The 20,884-nt window shown below is 45.8% G+C and overlaps 1 protein-coding gene across 1 annotated transcript; it reads right to left on the reverse strand.

Moving 5' to 3' along the window:
• Positions 1-5,867: 5,867 nt before the first annotated feature.
• On the reverse strand, positions 5,868-20,087 carry ahcy (adenosylhomocysteinase). Its single transcript, XM_081606713.1, has 11 exons — positions 19,931-20,087; positions 18,211-18,401; positions 17,218-17,293; positions 16,991-17,143; positions 11,317-11,429; positions 11,036-11,243; positions 10,881-10,968; positions 10,265-10,382; positions 7,791-7,913; positions 7,651-7,722; positions 5,868-6,525 (listed from the first exon to the last, which is right to left on the reverse strand). Exons 1-11 carry the CDS (start codon positions 19,956-19,958, stop codon positions 6,394-6,396), a joined length of 1,302 nt encoding a protein of 433 aa, XP_081462839.1. The 5' UTR covers positions 19,959-20,087; the 3' UTR covers positions 5,868-6,393.
• Positions 20,088-20,884: the final 797 nt, after the last annotated feature.

Raw genomic sequence — 20,884 nt, forward strand, 5'->3', positions numbered from 1 at the left:
ATCTAACCTTAGTTTCTGAAGGGAGACACGATGTTCTGAAGAATTACACCCAGCCGGGGAAACCAGTCCGTCCAAACTGGAAGCGTTTCAATGAGAACCTGAGCTGAGGAGGAGAAACACCCTGAGAACAGGAGGGATTCTGGCAGAATCTCCTGGGAAAGTCTGCAGATAATTCAGGATTTAGCATTTCTGATGGTCATTTCCCCTCAGAAACTAATCAAAAAGGAAAAAAAGTCGGAATAAATGAAAATGTGGACCTGCAGAAAGTCTGAGGCTTAAGTTCCTCAATGATTGAGTGGAAGGAAGAAAACTCCAGACCGAAAACTGCAACGTAAAATCATGAAGAACCAGCTAACGTTTTAAAATATGACAACAAATGAATGTTTCAGCAGTTTGAGATTCTCAGCTGCTCAACAGAATCTCTTTAAAATGCCTGTAATCATTTCAGATGCTTTTCTTGTCTTCAGGTTTCTGTTTTTTATCTTTTATTTTAAAACCTTTTCTTAAGTAACAACAAAGTTGTGTTTGTTGACGACTCTAAAGTTTAAATATCTGCACTGGAGCCTAAAATGGATGTTTGGGTTTAAAGCTGTCAGAAACCTGCAGATCCACCTGGTGTTTGCTAATTGCTGCTGGCTAGTCTGAAGGAGCTCAGTGGAGAGGCGGAGCTAGGCCCATCCAGTCGTTTGGCAGCTGGATGGTTGCCATGGAGATGAAAGGATTTCTCAGAGCAACACTCCAGGTTTGTTTCTGAGGAAAAAACATGATGACAAAAATAAGTCAATTCTACATAAAACTTCCCCTTTAAACTTTAATATTTTGAAGAATAAATCAGATTTCCTTTCGTTCAGGTTAATAATCCTCTTCTCCGGTTTTCCTTGTCTTATGTCGTAATCTGTGCCTTAAAATTACAATAAATTTCCCAAGTAGATCTTTGTCTAAAATGTTTTTTCTAAGTCAACCTTTTCATATCGCGGCTCCAAAATCTATAATAATTTCTAAAGGTCATGTGACATTTGCGGCTCTGAACGGTTGTTGTGGATTTCAGCATCAGGAAATGAGAATCACGTTTGATTTGTCAAACTATAGACATAATATAAGGATGTTATGGACCGCTCTCGCCTATTGTCGCTGACGAGATTTAGGGCGGCCATCTTGGAGCGAGATTTAGGGCGGCCATCTTGGAGCGAGATTTAGGGCGGCCATCTTGGAGCGGTCCACCACTCCACTCAGCGTTATGTGTTTAGCAGCACAATGACGTATCAGCGCATTTAATCGATCAAAACACGCTTTTTTGTTACTGGAAACCATATTCAATCATCTATCAAAGCTACATTTATAAACAATTGTATTATTTAAGTATGTTTTTAATACATAGTTCAGCATATTTAAATATTAGTGGCTATAACAATAGAATAGGATGGAATATTCTGATATTGATGAATGATGAGCAGATTACAAACACACAGCCGTTCATCATTTATTTAATAAATTATTTAGTAAGATCAATACATATTTATATAACTATACAAACGCAAATAATGATTAATACTGAATACTATTGGATATATATATATATATATATATATCGACAAGTTCTATCTTGATTCAGCAGCTGAGATTGAGTCTAAACTCCGATGTGATTCATCCTGCAGTGAATCCGTCTCTCTTCATAGATTCTCCCTCTTCTTCCTCACATCGTGTCTTTAGGAAACCTTCAAAACAAAAATGGAAGATTTAGGATGTATCTTACTAGTGAAAGAATTACATATAAATAATAGTCTTTACCACCTGTGTAAACTTTGCTGGTGAATGTTATAACACACGTTTTATAACATATGTCATATTGTTTCATTTCTAATATAGACTCTTGTGTCAGATAATCTAAGTCAATGTTAGAGAATAATTAATTATTTTAGATTTACAGAATCTCAGTTAGCCTTCATAGCGGCTGAACCCGTATTACACCAAACACTGTAGCTAATATTAGCTGGTATCTCGCCGGTGGACATAAATACAGTAAAGTAATATTATAATCACAATATATACACAATAATATGTCCATCTAACTTGTAAAATGTTGTCTGTGGAGCCTCACATCAATAGTCCATCGATCAGAACAACAATATCCCTCAGTGCTGAGGCATCTTCTGCTGTTTTGGTTGAGCAAAGTAGGAGGGACGACCCATCCAAGATGGCCGCCGTATTGCCTGCGCCGGAGCAGCCAATGCGGGGTCTACTCTATATTATGTCTATGGTTCAAACCATAGACATTAATGCGTAGACCGCTTACTGAGCGCTGAGTCGTACGTAACTCCGTCCGCCATCTTCTGTGTGGCAGCAGAGGATCGGAGCTCCTTCAGTCCTTTGCTTTGTGTTTCAACCGTTTTACGAAACAAACTGGATTCATTCTCATTACCTTCCCAGGTAAGGAGGAAATATCAGAATCACTTTGCAACCAGAAATTCGCTTCTAAACAACCGGAAAATATTTCCCATGTAGCTAAATTGGCCCGAAATAACCGCTGATTGTTAGCATAGCAGCTAATATAACCGATAATTGTTAGCATAGCAGCTAATATAACCGCTTACTGTTAGCATAGCAGCTAATATAACCGCTGATTGTTAGCGTAGCAGCTAATATAACCGCTGATTGTTAGCATAGCAGCTAATATAACTGCTATGCTGTTATAGCAGTTATAACAGCATAGCAGTTATAGCTGCTATGGTTGTTAGCATAGCAGCTAATATAACCGCTGACTGTTAGCATAGCAGCTAACGTTTTCATACTGTTTTCTAATGAGAGCTGATGAGAAACGGCTGTTAGAGGAGAAGTGAATTAAAAACCAGAGGATTTAGTGAGTAAAGGTCAGTCAGGATCAGAGCTGGAGCTGCTGGTCTTCAGTCTGTTTCCAGCTCAGCTTCTCCATGTCGGTGTTTAGCTATAAAGATGCTACGAGTCAGAGCCCAACATGCTGAAAATGGCTTTTTATGAATGTGAAGGAAACATTTATGTATTTTCTATTACACTTTTGGATCATTTCTCTGTTATTCTTGGCTTTAGCCTGTGAACCAGGACGTCTCAGAAGTCATTGAGTTCTCCCAGTGTGACCAGCAGACTGAAGCCAGTGACCAGTGTTCCCAGTATAATGAATAAATGTTTCATTCTTTCACTTTCTGTTGTAAATATCTCAGTCTGAAGTATTAGTGTATTAATGTAGCTTTTGTAATGAAATAAACATAATTTACTCTGTTAGAATTATTTTCACTCTTTGCTGTCAATAGTTGACAAACTGTAATAAATATTTAATCTCCGGAAAAAAGTAAGAAAAATATGTAGTTTAATGTTTGACAATGACTGATTTATAAATCAAGTCATTTCTCAATAACGTATAAAAAATACAGGAAAATTATTTGTTTCTTGTCTTGAAATGTTAAATGAACATTAAATTATGGACTCATGTAAATATATTCTTTAATAAAACACTGTAAAACTGTGTCTGTTCATCAATGTCATTATAATCACATCCAAAGTTAGAAACCGTCTTTAGTCATTTCTCTGATTGCCAAATATATTAATGTGTGAGAAAATGTGTCAATGGCAGAAATTAACTCAAAATACTTTGTAGAATGGCACTTTATAAAGTTCGGTCCTTTTACCTGTATTAGCTACTGGCAGAGATGCCACATTCAATATGGCCGACGCTGTTACGTATCGCAGCAACGGGCCGGCCCGCTCCATGACCTTTGACCCGCTCCATGAGGCGTCTACGTGTTCATGTCTGTTTCAAACCGTCAGACATGAATTTCCCCAGGACTTCCGGTGAAACTTTGACCCAAACGACTGAAGGTCGGAGCAGAAACTCCGCGGCTCAGTGGGCCTACACTGCCACCTGGTGGCGAAGTGGACCGATAGAAACTAGCGAAGCATCTGCAGCTTTTAAAGCTTCTCCTAGAGGAGGAACAAACTGCGGCCCGCGGGCCATTTGCGGCCCTTGGAGTGATGTTATGTGGCCTCCGGCTGCAGTTTAACCCTCCTGTTATGTTGCGGGTCAAACGGACCCATTTAAAAAAAAATTATTTTTAAAAAAATAGTTGGAAGTATTTTTTTTTGCACTAAACTTTTTCTATTTGTCGTAATAGGTGCACTCTACATATAAATAAAAAATGTATTAATTTTACACATCTGCAACCCCCCAGAGTCGACATATTACAAAGATACTGTTTGGGTCAGTTTGACCCGGCAGTCAAGTTGAAGGGTAGAAAGATAAAAAATGTCCAAATCCGTTTCCTTACAGCTATGAACCATATTTCACCTCACACACACACACACAGCCCACTCTCACTACCGTCTTTGCTTCACTAGGAATCTGCGAGAAATCAGGTGTTCATACAACCTTTGATGGAAACATTTTCTGTTCCTGAGGACAAGCTCCACCCACAGAGGACAAGCTCCACCCACAGAGGACAAGCTCCACCCACACAGTGGACAAGCTCCACCCACACAGTGGACAAGCTCCACCCACACAGTGGACAAGCTCCACCCACAGAGGACAAGCTCCACCCACACAGTGGACAAGCTCCACCCACATTGAGGACAAGCTCCACCCACATTGAGGACAAGCTCCACCCACACAGTGGACAAGCTCCACCCACATTGAGGACAAGCTCCACCCACACAGAGGACAAGCTCCACCCACACAGTGGACAAGCTCCACCCACATTGAGGACAAGCTCCACACACACAGTGGACAAGCTCCACCCACAGAGGACAGACTCCACCCACACAGTGGACAGGCTCCACCCACACAGAGGACAAGCTCCACCCACAGAGGACAGACTCCACCCACACAGTGGACAGGCTCCACCCACACAGTGGACAGGCTCCACCCACACAGAGGACAAGCTCCACCCACAGAGGACAGACTCCACCCACAGTGAGGACAGACTCCACCCACAGAGGACAGACTCCACCCACAGAGGACAGACTCCACCCAAAGTGGACAAGCTCCACCCACACCTGGAGGAAACATAATCTTCCTGACTCGTTAGTCTTGGTTTTAATCGGCGGCTCATTTCGGCCCAGAACAGTTTAGCGTCTCAGGTTGTTATAAAAATGAAGAAAAATTAACATTTTTACAAAAAATACATTTCAAATAAATAATTTTTTTTTTCAGTGCCGAATGAGTAAATTGTTGTCATTGATCGTTTATTTGAGAAATAAAACATGGTTGCACCAACATTGACTGAGTGATTAGTATTGGAGTCAATAATCAGATTCATTTTGTTGGTTTCTGACATTAAAGGCTCCAAACAAACGGAGTCGATTCAGATCAACTCCATCCGCCTTCAGGTTTCTGAAACGGAAAACATTCAACAGCATCTTTCTTTGGTTTTAATATTCCTCAAGTCGAGTGACAAACTACCAGAAACTTTTATTATTAAAAGGATTTCAGGAGAAAATCCTCATTTTTGCAGCAGTTTATAATAAACCTTTTTCTAAACGAACAAACTGAAGCAGCTGGAAACCTGAGAAGGAAAACGTCGTTTTCAGGACCAAGTTACTTCGGTTTGAGAAAATATTGTGTTTTAATCACTAAAGTGAAACATTTACAATAAGATCAAGTAACTTTAAGTCACTGAACTTAAAAAAACATTTTTCAGCTTTAGGAAACCTGCAGCAACAGCGTCGTCATGGAAACGCACATAAATTTATAGTTTTAGTCCAAACCGAGTTCTGCATCAAAGATCTGACATTTCTCTGAAAGAATGTTAAAACTACAACAACCTGAGGACATCAGACTCTGTTCTCATGTTTCGTCACGGCGTCGCTCTGCTGCAGCTTCAGGTAAATCAGAGAACAGTGCATAAAACCTTAAAGTTGATTTTATTCATCATTGTTTGAGCTTCAAGCTGGAACCGGCAGATCGGAGCATCCATTAAATTACATCACATTTCAGGCGCGAGCAGCTAAGTGCTAAAAGACGATACACTGAAAAACACAGAATGCTACCAATTCATGTCCATTTTCTAGTGCAAATATCTGAGAAGTCAAAATCAAAAGCTGTGCAGCAGCTTGTTTTAAGCCCATAATGACTGAATATTGAAGTTTTTCACCTAGGAAAACATTTTCCGTTAAAGTGAAACAATAACGAGCAGCTGAAACTTGATCACTATTCAATAATCATTTAAAACAAGTTGCCATCCTGCTGATTCATTATTCTGTTCCGTCAGGAGAACCCAGATGTTTGCTGTAGAAACTAAACTCAACCGTTTGGTAGATTTTGTGTTTTTGCAGTGCAGACTCTCCCAGACAGGAATGACGAGGAATTTTCTCCAGGCGGCCCGGAGGAAGAAGAGCGTTTACAGGAAGTCTGCCGCTCCTTCGGCGAGCTCAGTAGCGGTAGTGGTCCGGTTTGAACGGGCCGTCCGTGGGGAGGCCCAGGTACTGGGCCTGCTTGTCCGTCAGCTTGGTCAGCTTCACTCCCAGCTTGTCCAGGTGAGCCGCCGCCACCTGCTCATCCAGCTGCAGCACAGAACCACAAATGGTTACAGAACCGGGTTGGCAACATGTTCAGATTTTTGGTCAAACATCTGGACTGATAGAAAATCAGGAACAGATTAACGTAGAAAAAGCAAAGAGCTAGACTGGATAGATCTGCCCCTGAGGGAGACGTCACAGATATCAGATGTAGAACTACTGCGAATATCGGCACCGGTCCGATGACGACATCTAGATGAAAACATCTAGATGATCCAAGACGGAGGTCTCATTCTGGTGGCCCCACCGTGATGACAGTTTAATTAGTGCGGCCCACAGGCTGAGCGGAAGGAAGTCCCGCCCACCGTCATGGCTGACATTCGGTGCTAGGCTAAGCTACACCGACTTCATGCACACTATGCTTGTAACAATAGGGCAGCAGATGACGGACCAGTCCGGTACCAGGTGGATGACGGACCAGTCCGGTACCAGGCGGATGACGGACCAGTCCGGTACCAGGCGGATGACGGACCAGAACAATCTTTATCCCGGTGGTTTTAATGTGTTACTGACTGCAGTGAAGTTGGATATTAAAATATCCGCTGACCAAGCGGCGTTCAGCTGAAGGTTGATCAGATTTATGAAGGCTAATTTCAGCCAGCTGATGTCCAGCTGCCTCCTCGGCACTCGGAGGTTCACTTCACTGCAGTCAGTGACGCATCAAAACCACCTGGACCAAGTTGGTTTTGGTCCATATGCAGTTCAGATACTGGAGAAATAATTACATGTTGATGACGTGAGGATATGTGTAGAATGTTTTCTGTGGAATCCTTTATGCGGACCGGGCCTCGGACCTCGGACCGGGCCTCGGACCTCGGACCGGGCCTCCTGCCTCGGGCCGGGCCTCGGGCCTCGGGCCTCGGACCGGGCCTCCTGCCTCGGGCCTCGGACCGGGCCTCCTGCCTCGGGCCTCGGACCGGGCCTCCTGCCTCGGGCCTCGAGCCGGGCCTCCTGCCTCGGACCGGGCCTCGGCCTCCTGCCTCGGACCGGGCCTCGGCCTCCTGCCCCGGACTGGGCCTCCTGCCCCTGGTAAACTGAGTTGGAGACCCCTGATCCCTGATCTAGATGCAAACATCGGACCGGTTCCTCTGCTTCTGATTGGCCGCTCACCTTCTTGGGCAGGAAGTAGACTCCAACCGGATACTTGGCCGTGTTCGTCCACAACTCGATCTGGGCCAGAACCTGCAGAACGACAGCATTCAGAACCACCGACCCAACGCAGCCTTCGTCCTCCTCCTCCTCCTCCTCACCTGGTTGGTGAAGGAGTTGCTCATGACGAAAGACGGGTGTCCCATGGCGCAGCCCAGGTTCACCAGGCGGCCCTCCGCCAGCACGATGACGTGGCGGCCATTTTTCAACCGGTACCGGTCCACCTGAGGAGCAGAACCGCCTCAGATTATCAGGAGAATTCAGTCTGTGCCGCTGGGGTCGTCACGTTAACGTCGACAGCATCAGTAAATATGGAAACGCGCTGGAACGCGGTCAGCGTGTGAAGCTCAGTGAGGAACTGATCTGTGCGTCTGGTCAAAGAAAGCAGGTTAGTTTTTAAAATCTGTTTGTTTGTGGAGCTCAGATGGCGCCAAGCAGCTGCAGCACCAAGAGAAGCAAGAAGGATGAGATAAAAGTTCATATCGGCCAGCCCAACAGCAACCGCTAAACTACCGTTAAACTGCAGCTAAACTACAGAGTTCAACCGCTAAACTACCGTTAAACTGCAGCTAAACTACAGAGTTCAACCATTAAACTACCGTTAAACTGCAGCTAAACTACAGAGTTCAACCGCTAAACTACCGTTAAACTGCAGCTAAACTACAGAGTTCAACCGCTAAACTACCGTTAAACTGCAGCTAAACTACAGAGTTCAACCGCTAAACTACCGTTAAACTGCAGCTAAACTACAGAGTTCAACCGCTAAACTACCGTTAAAATGCAGCTAAACTACAGAGTTCAACCGCTAAACTACCGTTAAAATGCAGCTAAACTACAGAGTTCAACCATTAAACTACCGTTAAACTGCAGCTAAACTACAGAGTTCAACCGCTAAACTACCGTTAAACTGCAGCTAAACTACAGAGTTCAACCGCTAAACTACCGTTAAACTGCAGCTAAACTACAGAGTTCAACCGCTAAACTACCGTTAAACTGCAGCTAAACTACAGAGTTCAACCGCTAAACTACCGTTAAACTGCAGCTAAACTACAGAGTTCAACCGCTAAACTACCGTTAAACTGCAGCTAAACTACAGAGTTCAACCGCTAAACTACCGTTAAACTGCAGCTAAACTACAGAGTTCAACCGCTAAACTACCGTTAAACTGCAGCTAAACTACAGAGTTCAACCATTAAACTACCGTTAAACTGCAGCTAAACTACAGAGTTCAACCGCTAAACTACCGTTAAACTGCAGCTAAACTACAGAGTTCAACCGCTAAACTACCGTTAAACTGCAGCTAAACTACAGAGTTCAACCGCTAAACTACCGTTAAACTGCAGCTAAACTACAGAGTTCAACCATTAAACTACCGTTAAACTGCAGCTAAACTACAGAGTTCAACCGCTAAACTACCGTTAAACTGCAGCTAAACTACAGAGTTCAACCATTAAACTACCGTTAAACTGCAGCTAAACTACAGAGTTCAACCGCTAAACTACCGTTAAACTGCAGCTAAACTACAGAGTTCAACCGCTAAACTACCGTTAAACTGCAGCTAAACTACAGAGTTCAACCATTAAACTACCGTTAAACTGCAGCTAAACTACAGAGTTCAACCGCTAAACTACAGCTTTCTATTCTCATGACTTTTTGTTCTCTGGGAAATAATTTTTGATGATAAATACAGAAACAAGCATAAAAATCAAAACATCTACAATAGTGATAGTAAAATTAATGATGAAATAATAGTCAGTGCAAAGTAGCCTGCAGATTCTTTGGTGGGGGGGGGAGGAGGGGCTGGATAAAGGCTGGGGGGGCTGGATAAAGGCTGGGGGGCGCTGGGCTGAAACAGGTTGAGAAACTCTGATCTAACCGTTAAACTACCGTTTAACCACAGAGTTCGACCGTTTCAGCAAAGATCATTTTAGTGGAAACTAAATGAAGGCGTCAGATTTTAGTGGTCGCAGGATTTTTTGAGCCATTTCTGCTGCTAGCGCTATGCTAGCATGTTAGCTTTGGTTGTATTTACCCAGAATGCCCTGCGCTGTAGTCCACTTCCTGCTTTTGGTGTTCACATTCAAACTGAACCAGAGGTCAGAGGTCGATTAGGGTTCACTGAAGCAGACCGGAGTCGGGTTAAAGCGGACCGGACCGGACCGAACCGGTGTCTTAACTCGTCCAGTGTTTTCTGAAATAAAGCGACCGGCGGCGTGTTGATGGCGTTCGAGTCCGAGTCTCTCAGAGCTGGAGAGGTCGGCGCCTCAAACCGCCAGCGGTTGGTCTGAGCCCCTTCTGACGCAGCGGCAACACGGAGAGTTGGGCTGCAACGCCTCAAGGGGCGAAACGCAGAACAACAGATCAGCAGAGACCGAGAGAGGCAGCGAGCCTGGACAGGAAGGGGTTAAAGGCAGGAAGGGGTTAAAGGGGCGGTGGCGGACCGGTTAAAGGGGCGGTGGCGAACAGGTTAAAGGGGCGGTGGCGGACCGGTTAAAGGGGCGGCGGCGGACCGGTTAAAGAGGCGGTGGCGAACATATTAAGGTGAAGTGGTGGTGAAGTGGTGAACGCCGCCCACCTGTGGCTTCACGTTGATGCGCTCCGCGGCGTTCTTGTTCAGCCAGCTCATGTCGATCTCGCAGTCAAAGTGTCCGATGTTGCAGACGATGGCGTCGTCCTTCATGCTCTCAAAGTGACTGAAATTGAAACCGAAATCACTCGTTGCCACGGAAACCAGCAGGCTGATATCACTATATACATTTTTAAATATGTCAATAACATACAATTCTCCACATTTTTAGATTGTTTTTTTTATGTCACTAGAATAAAATATGCACCGTATTTTCCGGACTATAAGGACTAAAAGCCTCAGATTTTCTCAAAAATCAGCAGTGCGCCTTATAGTCCAGAAAATACGGTATTTATAGATGTATACAAACATCACAATATGCATAGTGCATCACAGAAAATATGAAATAAATGGATATCAATATATTTTTGGCCAACAAAAACCAGCCTGAATTCAGCTAAAGTGTAAATAATAACATTTAAATAGATAAATGGACCAGCTCAGCGTTTCCCTCGTGATTTTTTAAGAACTCAACTGTTATGTGCTAAACTGAGTGTCTTCATATATGAGAGCAAATATTCCTGATGTCACTTCCTGTTGCCCTGCAGCCCCAGTTTCAGCTCACCGCCCCAGGACGATGTCCTCGCAGCCGGTCGTGGTGACGAAGATGTTTCCCTCCTTGCAGGCTTCGTCCATCGTTGTCACCTCGTACCCTGAAACAGGAAGTCCGTGTGAGTCGACTTCCTGCGGCCCAAAGCTCGGCGCCTCGGTCTCGCTCACCCTCCATGGCGGCCTGCAGGGCGTTGATGGGGTCGATCTCCGTGACGATGACGCGGGCGCCGAAGGCCCGCAGCGCCTGGACGCAGCCTTTGCCGACGTCGCCGTAGCCCGCTACCACGGCGACCTTCCCGGCGATCATGACGTCGGTGGCTCGCTTGATGCCGTCGATCAGACTCTCCCTGCAGCCGTACAGGTTGTCGAACTTACTCTGCAGAGACGTGCCGACGATGAGGAGGAGGAGGAAGGCTGGCGATGGAGGCGGCGGTCAGACAGCCGGTTACCTTGGTGACGGAGTCGTTGACGTTGATGGCTGGCATCTTCAGGTCGCCTTTTTTCAACATCTTGTAGAGGTTATGAACTCCTGTGGTGGTTTCCTCCGACACGCCGCGGATACCTGAGGACGGGCCAGACATGAGACAAGAGAAGAAGAAAAACAACAGAAGAAGAAGAAGAAGAGCTTCCAGGGCTCGTTCAGTTTTCCACAGTAAAATTCAAACGTTTCCAGCAAGAACACTTTGGAGATAAAAACAAAAAGTTTCAATTCACGATTATACGATCTCATTTATTACCGTTATTATTAAGTCAACAGTTTTCTGGGACAAGATGAGCTAAAATAAAACTAAATGTTTTGAAATGTGTCACCATAAACCAGAGAACGATAATTTAACAAAATAATCCTCTAATTTCAGTAACTTTAACATAAGATGATCAAAAAGCCACCGAGCCGTAGGTCCGTCATGATAAGTTTAGCTGGGCGATTAATTGTCTCTAAAATTATTGCGATAAACGATAATATTGTTTGAAGACCATTGTAAACTGATGTAATGACATAATAATGCAAGAGATGTCCTGCCAAAATACATACTTTATTTTCAAAAGAAGACTAAACACTGCAACTGGTGAACTAAATAAACTACCAAAAATAAAACGGACTCTCAGCCTGTTGACAAAATGCACCTGGATAAAAACTAAACATGAAACCAGAGTGGAAATAAAACCAACATCCAACCAAAAGAGTCCAGATCATGAAGTCTGTCTGCAACAACCATTATATTGAGATGGAGAACATGGACATGGACCACCTGATCCAATAGCTCCCTCCCTCCGACCTGCAGCCCAGCTCACTGCTTTGCCCCGATTTTCCCCTCAGGACAATCCTGGAAGGTCCAACGATCATCCTGTGGTGTTCCGACCGATCGGGTCCAGAACCGCTCCGACCCAAATCAGCCATATTCAGCATGTTGGATCGTCTTGGCCAGTTTATCGCTGCAGCCTGTGGGTTTTCCCCGACTGGGAGCGAGAAGGCAGCCTGTTGAATGTGACAGGCAGCCAATCAGAGAGCGCGGATTCCCCTCCGCCTTTCTGAAGGGAAAACACGGAGGGGAATCCCAAACGGCTGACACGGAGCAGCGGACGTCGGAGATGATGAGTGGAAACAACATTAATGTTTATTCAACATCTCATGAGGAATCCACAGAAATGACCAGCAGAGGAGCTGGAGTGAACTTGCTACTGATGAACCCGGGAACTTTTCAGCCGTTCATCGAGACATAAACATGTTATAATGACGAGGCTGTGCATTCAGCCGCGTTCGTTTACTTCCAATTCACGTGTCAGAAACTGGGTTTTTACAGGACTTTCTGTCTGAAATCTGAATGTCGGTGAGAGAAATCGGTTCGTGGTGCGTAGCTGTTGCTGCGTGGATGGACAGACGGCACTGAACCCGACTGACCCGACCAAACCCGATCAACCCCCCGACTGACCCGATCAAACCCCCGACTGACCCGATCAAACCCCCGACTGACCCGATCAAACCCCCGACTGAACCGATCAAACCCCCGACTGACCCGATCAAACCCCCGACTGAACCGATCAAACCCGACTGACCCGATCAAACCCCCGACTGACCCGATCAAACCCCCGACTGACCCGATCAAACCCCCGACTGACCCGATCAACCCCCGACTGACCCGATCAAACCCCCGACTGACCCGATCAAACCCCCGACTGACCCGATCAAACCCCCGACTGACCCGATCAAACCCGACTGAACCGATCAAACCCCCGACTGAACCGATCAAACACCCGACTGACCCGACCAAACACCCGACTGACCCGACCAAACCCCCGACTGACCCGACCAAACCCCCGACTGACCCGATCAAACCCCCGACTGACCCGACCAAACCCCCGACTGACCCGACCAAACCCCCGACTGACCCGACCAAACCCCGACTGAACCGATCAAACCCCGACTGACCCGATCAAACCTGACCCGATCAAACCCGACTGACCCGATCAAACCCCCGACTGACCCGATCAAACCCCCGACTGACCCGACCAAACCCCCGACTGACCCGACCAAACCCCCGACTGACCCGACCAAACCCCCGACTGACCCGACCAAACCCCCGACTGACCCGATCAAACCCGACTGACCCGACCAAACCCCCGACTGACCCGATCAAACCCCCGACTGAACCGATCAAACCCGACTGACCCGATCAAACCCCCGACTGACCCGATCAAACCCCCGACTGACCCGATCAAACCCGACTGACCCGATCAAACCCGACTGACCCGATCAAACCCGACTGAACCGATCAAACCCGACTGAACCGATCAAACCCCCGACTGACCCGATCAAACCCCCGACTGACCCGATCAAACCCGACTGACCCGATCAAACCCGACTGACCCGATCAAACCCGACTGAACCGATCAAACCCGACTGAACCGATCAAACCCCCGACTGACCCGATCAAACCCGACTGACCCGATCAAACCCGACTGACCCGATCAAACCCCCGACTGACCCGATCAAACCCCCGACTGACCCGATCAAACCCCCGACTGACCCGATCAAACCCCCGACTGACCCGATCAAACCCCCGACTGACCCGATCAAACCCCCGACTGACCCGATCAAACCCCCGACCGACCCGATCAAACCCGACATGCTTACGGTTTGTTGTCTGCTAGCGTCTCAGGTTTTAAAACGGGCCGGCGATCGGCCGACAGTTCTAGGATGATGCAATGTGAGCCGAGCGTGAAGGAAACGAGGAGGGGAGCCGGTGGAGAGCACCGAGTTCAGCCTGTTGTCATTCAGCGTCAACAGGAAAAGGCAGGAAGAGCCGATCTATTAAAATGAGGTCGATAATTTTCATTTGTCGTGCGATTCATCGACTTTACCGCGACAGGCCTACCGAGCCGTTAAGAATTATAAAACATAATTACATTAAAAGAATCCAAACAAATCCTGCTGAGATAAATGACCTTCCTGATCAAATTAAATACTAAAACGTAAAATACTAAAATCTCTAAGAATGTTCCAATTCAGTTTTCTGGCTCTTGGCAAACAGAAATAATCGTTTTGATTCTGACTGACCTGAAACCACAACATTTATTCAGATTTAACTTCAGACAGCGAAGAAGAAAAAAGCGTTTCACCGTCAGCCGAATGTAAATATCTGGTTCAGTTAACGTTTTGTTTCAGTTTGATCCAGTAGTTCATATTATAGTGGAGGACATCTTAACAAACCCGATAACTTTATTAACAAACCCGATAACTTTATTAACAAACCCGATAACTTTATGCATCACTTCAATAGGCCACTAGTTAAACTGGAAAATATCTGGCAACCTGATTACACCAGATTTGGGCCAAAAATGGAATAAATAAGAGAATAAAGTCATAATATTATAACTTTATTCTGGTAATTTTATTTACTCTGTCAAAGGATAAAATGTTAGCACAATAGCATCTCCTCGGGCCTTTACTGCCGGCGGACGGTTGGGTCGTCATAGTCGAGCTGCTGACCACCTGAAATTCTCTCCTGACAAATTCCTCAATCCTAATGACAACTAGCAAGTTTGATCATCTATTTGGGCGCCGAGCTCCGTTTCTTCTCCATCTGAGAAGCTTCAACTCGCCTCTCGGTGCGGGACAGAGAAAGGCAGCGACATGTCGGTTCAGACAGGGAGCCGCTGCAGCGCAGCTTCCTGCTGCAGGCAGAGGAACAGCAGGAAGCTGCGCTGGCTTTAGCTGTAATCAGGGAACCTTTCAATAAGCTCCGTTTAAAATGTTCCGAAAGGATAACTGTGATCGGTGATCATTTGTGCACATGAGCTCAGACCCCATCATTACTCGTTGCCGTTGGGAGAAAGTCGGACTGAACTTATGGTTCCGCCTCTCTGCTACACGGCTGATGAATCTGGTTTTGTCCTCATCATTCTCCATGTGTGAATATATAAAGCCTGTTGCTGTCAAGTATTTCCGCTTACGCGTCTCTCACGTCACCATGACAACGTTATGTTGACTCATGTTGACCTCAACATTGAAGCCATATGAACTCGCATAACCCTGGTTACATGACGGTTAACCATTAACCAGGGTTACATGACGGTTAACCATTAACCAGGGTTACATGACGGTTAACCATTAACCCGGGTTACATGACGGTTAACCATTAACCAGGGTTACATGACGGTTAACCATTAACCAGGGTTACATGACGGTTAACCATTAACCCGGGTTACATGACGGTTAACCATTAACCAGGGTTACATGACGGTTAACCATTAACCCTGGTTACATGACGGTTAACCATTAACCAGGGTTACATGACGGTTAACCATTAACCAGGGTTACATGACGGTTAACCATTAACCAGGGTTACATGACGGTTAACCATTAACCCGGGTTACATGACGGTTAACCATTAACCCTGGTTACATGACTGTTAACCATTAACCCGGGTTACATGACGGTTAACCATTAACCAGGGTTACATGAGTAAAGTTATAATTATCAACCTCATCAGCCCGGTGTCGCATGGAAACCAGTTCAGTGTGAAAACCGTTTCCACCAGGCAGTTTACTGTGCGACACCGAGTACGCGGCGGTCAGAAACATCTACATGTCCGGCGGACTGAAGTCGGCCGAGTATGTTGGGGCCTTAAGACTCGAGCTCAATATGGAGAACGAGTTAAAACACGAAGCAGAGTTAAAGTAAGTAAACGTAAATATTTCTCCTTGAAGACGCTGAGAAAAATCATTTTTATTAACCTTCCCGTTCTGCGCTGCACTCCTGACCAGCAGGGGGCGGTAAAGCCAACCAGCCGTCTGCTCAACATCAAACTGGACTCTAAGAGACGCTGAGCTGAACCAGCGTTTTCTTGGTCCGACCTACAAAAACACTTTCCTTTGGGATAAATCAAACATTTTGTAGTGATTATTTTATGAAAAATAAATTAATTATGAAGCAAACTGTTTCAGTTTTAACCTCATTTCTCTGCATTTCACTCGGACGCAGCAGCCAGAGAACCTGGAGCTCCGACACGTTCCTCTGCTTTTCACACTTTGTGCAGAATAAAAGTTAAATGGTTGACTTCAGTCAACTATTGGGTTTTTTCAGTGTTGTAGAAATAAACATTAACTTGGCTGAACCTGAAGCTCAACTGCTGAGAAACGTGAACCTTTAGAGCAGGGAGTCCAAACTTCATCACACGTCCAAAAGAACCAAACAGCTGAACAATAAACCAAGAATACCTTAAACAATCTGACTGTTGGAGAATTATTCTAGATCCAAACTAAACGATCCGCCTTATTAAAACTAAAGGGAGACAAAACAACCGAACAAAATGTTTCAGATTCTGACCAACAAAAATCTGCATTTATGTCAGTTTCTTTGGAAATGCTCTAGAAAAGTTTCATAAATGGATTAAAAGCTGGTTAATGTGCAGCGAAGGAGTGAAAGTTACTGGAAAGACGGAGAGAATAAAACCTGATGATTAATGAAGATTTTCAAAAGGAACTGAAAATTTACAAACAGCTGAGCAGGAACTGCTGCCCGCTGCATCTGAAGGCAGGGGCCACACACGGCCCCCGCACCACACCTTGGAAACCTGCTTTACAGGAATGAACCTGCACAGCCTGAAGGGGCAGGAGGCCCACCTGGCAGCAGCTTGGGGTACTTCTGGTGCACCAGGTTGGTGAGGTCTCCGCCGTCGTCCAGGATCATGTTGAGCGGCGCCTCGTCTCTGAAGTACAGCGTCTGCTCGATGCACCACACGTACTCCTCGTCCGTCTCGCCCTTCCAGGCGTAAACTGCAAAAAGAAATCAGAGGTCACTTCCTGCCTGCGCGCTACGCCGAGCGGCCACAGGGGGCGCCGTCTGGTACCTGGAACGCCGGTTTTGGCGATGGCAGCGGCGGCGTGGTCCTGGGTGGAGAAGATGTTGCAGCTGGACCACTGAACCTGTGGAGGGGGTCAGAGGTCAGAGATGTTCACCTTTCACAGTTCAAACCACCTCTGATGAGATGGCGTCCACCTCCGTCAATAATCAATAGAAACAGATTTATTGGCGAATCGATCATGTTCGCTGCATGTTTATCTTTTACAGTGCATCACCTGATCCTACACTGCAAAAAACTAAATCCGACCAAACATCCGAGTTCAGTTCAGTCAGAAAAACATCCGGAGAAAAAATCCTTGATAATAAATGAGGACTGGGCCGCTGCTGAATTACTTCAGTTTCCCAGATTATCAGGGAAATAACATGAGCATTTCATCAATATTCATCATTAATGCAAACAAGCTCTTATACTTTGTTACTTCTGGTTATTTCTGTCCAGCTGAACTCAGATTTTTGCTCTAGAAACTAGACAAAAATACTCAGACTAGATTAGTAACTCCAGATGAACTTGAACCCAGAGCTTCCAGTGAGTGATTTCAGCGCCGGGTCGGTCCAACATGGCCAGCGGCTCTGACCCGTTACAATCATCCTGCGGTTCCGGTGGGTCCTTTTGGGTTCATTCTGCTTCAAAACAGACCCGGTTTAAATTTCCACTCACTGCTGCCACCTGGTGTCAGAACACAAAGGCTGCAGGTCTGAGGAAATGAATGTGGACGAGATTAGAACCCATTTCCTCTCCAGAAGTCCAGTTCTGCTCGGACACAGGCAGTTTTCTGGTCCCGTCCTGCTGGTTTGGGTAGGACGGGACCAGTCCGGATCGGTCAGACCCAGATGTGATAACCGCACAGCAGCCTTGAGGAGCAGAACCGAGTCAACATTAGATCGATATGCTGCAGAGCCTGAGAGCAAACAGCTGCACAACAAAGCTCCTTCAATAGTTCAACATTAACTCAGCCGGCACCACAGGGTCAAAGGTCACCTCAGCTCCGAGGGCCGTCAGGGTCTCGATGAGCACGGCGGTCTGCAGCGTCATGTGCAGGCAGCCGGCGATGCGTGCGCCCTTCAGCGGCTTGGACTGGCCGTACAGATCCCTCATCTTCATCAGGCCCGGCATCTCGTTCTCTGCGATGGCGATGGCCTTCCGGCCCCACTCCGCCAGGCTGATGTCAGCTGGACCCGACCGGCGCCGCCAGGGAGGACAACGGTTAGGAAACATCAACAACATCTGGCTCAGTATTCAGAGGCTTTTCACTCGGTAAAAGCTGTTATTTATTCTCAAACATCAAACTTTCAGCTCAGCTAGGAGGAATAAATCACACTGGAAAACTTCACCAGAAAAACCTCTTCAATTCAGTCACATTCACCCCAACTGATCAAGACGCCCAATTATTCTATAAAATGTTTCTACGCAAGCAAACTGAGGAACATTTGATCAAACTTGGTCAGATTTGGTTGGTCCTGACCGAAGTATCCCGTTCAGTCAAAACTCCCTTCATTCTCTGGTTGCAGCTTCTTGGCGTTAATTAAAATCCATTCTGCTCTGACCTGAAGCAGAATGGAAATCCTGATGGATGAATCATAATTTGCATTGACACACGGAGCATAAATCAGCCAAGAAAAGCATCCAGACTTTATTTAATTCACGTTCAGCGCTGAACGGAGACGCTTTCACCATTACATCCCAGAAGAGTTTGACCAAACCTGACCAATGGGCAGCAGAAAGGCAACATTTACAAACCTGGCGTCACAGGAACCAGTGAAATACTCCATTACGCAAAACGCATGAATTAAGAAGGTTAAGTTTGATTTCTGCAGGCCTTTGACAGCGTTTGTTTAGACTTTGACCCCACTGATCATATCAATCATATTTTATTTGCTTCCAGTCACATGACGACCCAACAGCGTCAATTTCAAATAAAAAATTGTCTCGTTTTGTTGTTGCTTAACTGGCGCCAACAGGTTTTAATTTGCTTTTTAATTACTTTTGATTTTTCACAAATCTGAAGCCATTAAGATTACATGTACAATAGAACCTGAAAAACACATTAAAACTATTGAAAATCATAAACTATACAAAGACGGCCACGAAGCGCGTCTGGAGACCACGTGTTGTTACGGCTATGTAGCGGCTCTCAGTCGGTGCAGCGACGCACAATCTCTGCCTGTTCTTGTCACTCACGGAGCAAACTGGCGGTGAAGCGCGAGGCATCACGGGAGATGGAGTTTACAAACACTGCGCGAGCAGTGGAGCGCCGAGCCACGGGCTGCGCTGATTAACTACATTACCCAGAAGCGTTTGGTGAGCCGTTTCAGGTACAAGAGAAGCCCATGCTGGGCGCGATTACATGTCGATTCATTCTCAAGACTGAACTACAAGCCTGTGAAATGTAAACATGAGACCCGGACCAACCATAAACTACAGAACTACCGAAGATTAAATTAGAACGTGAAACACCCGGAGATGCTTAAACTACAACTACACATTAATCTGTAAGACTTGCCAACAAGTGAACTCGGTCTGGAAAACATAAACCTTAAGGCTAAAACCGGATTCGTATGTAATATGCGAACATAAAGTAGAATATTGGGTTCTGTTAAAGTTTCTGAACCCGGTAAAGCAGTTAGAAACATTCAACCTTAACGACTCGCCAACAAAGCTGCTTCGGTAAATACCGACTAGACGGAGCGCAGCCACCTACCGACTTTGTAGGGCAGTTTCTCAGACATGGCTGTTCGGTGTAGTTCGGTTCCGAGGAGTCTGACTGAAGCTGCAGCCTTGCCGGCGGACTGAGGCGGAGAGGGAGGGACGGAAACATGACGGCTCGGTTTTTATCGGCCGGGCTTCGTTCAGACTGCTCTCCGCAGCTGGGTGGCTCCGACGCGGGGATGCTCTGGTTTCCGATTGGCTGGAGCAGCTCCCACCCCACAGCCGGACAGCCAATCAGTACGTGAATTTTGACGTGGGGCGTTCACTGACTGTGGAAAATGTAGTTAGAGCGAGTCTGGACCGGACTCTGTCGGTGTTTTTAGCTGTTATTCCGTAAGCCTCGACACAAAGGTTACAAAACAAAAAAAACAAAACAGTAGCGCATTCTTCAGTTCTTCTAGGAGCATATTTAACGTTTAAAACCGAGAACATGTCTATTTATAACCAGTGATTCAACGCTTTATGCAAATCTCCTCGGTTTTGTATAATAATTCAACAAGAAATCAACTCCTAGGAGTTAGGGTTTCTTTGGACATCAACAGTCCAAATTTCTTTGGACTGTTAATGCAGAAAAATTGTTACAGGTAGAAACATAGTCTTTGCATACGAGAGCTCCTAAATATAAGTGAGCGACATTTAGGAACTCATCCATAAAGATGTTGGAGTAGAGCCTCTGCTGCTCCCCAATGGCCTGCATATCTGAAGGGGTAGCTGAGAAAGTTTAAAAAACCTCCAATGAAGCAGTGAATATATTACCTGCAGTTAATATCTCACTGGTGTCTTCAGTTTTTATACATCCAGATTGGTCCGGGGAGCAGAAGCAAACTATTTTTACATTTTCTGTTCATGTTTTTGTGTTTTGCTGCTGCAGAAATGGAATTAATTTAAGACTGGTTCCCAACTTCATTTTTATGTTTGTAAAACATCCAATTGTTTCGTGTGTATG

The sequence above is a fragment of the Poecilia reticulata genome, chromosome 5, assembly GCF_904066995.2.
Source record: "Poecilia reticulata chromosome 5, P_reticulata-male-v2, whole genome shotgun sequence".
NCBI lineage: Eukaryota > Metazoa > Chordata > Actinopteri > Cyprinodontiformes > Poeciliidae > Poecilia > Poecilia reticulata.

Coding starts and splice junctions, on each gene's coding strand:
- ahcy (XM_081606713.1), bottom strand. CDS start 19,958: ATGTCTGAGAAACTGCCCTACAAAGTCG. Junction 11,244..11,316: donor TCAACGACTCCGTCACCAAG/GTAACCGGCTGT, acceptor ACGTCTCTGCAG/AGTAAGTTCGACAACCTGTA. Junction 10,383..10,880: donor GAGGACATCGTCCTGGGGCG/GTGAGCTGAAAC, acceptor TTTCAATTTCAG/TCACTTTGAGAGCATGAAGG.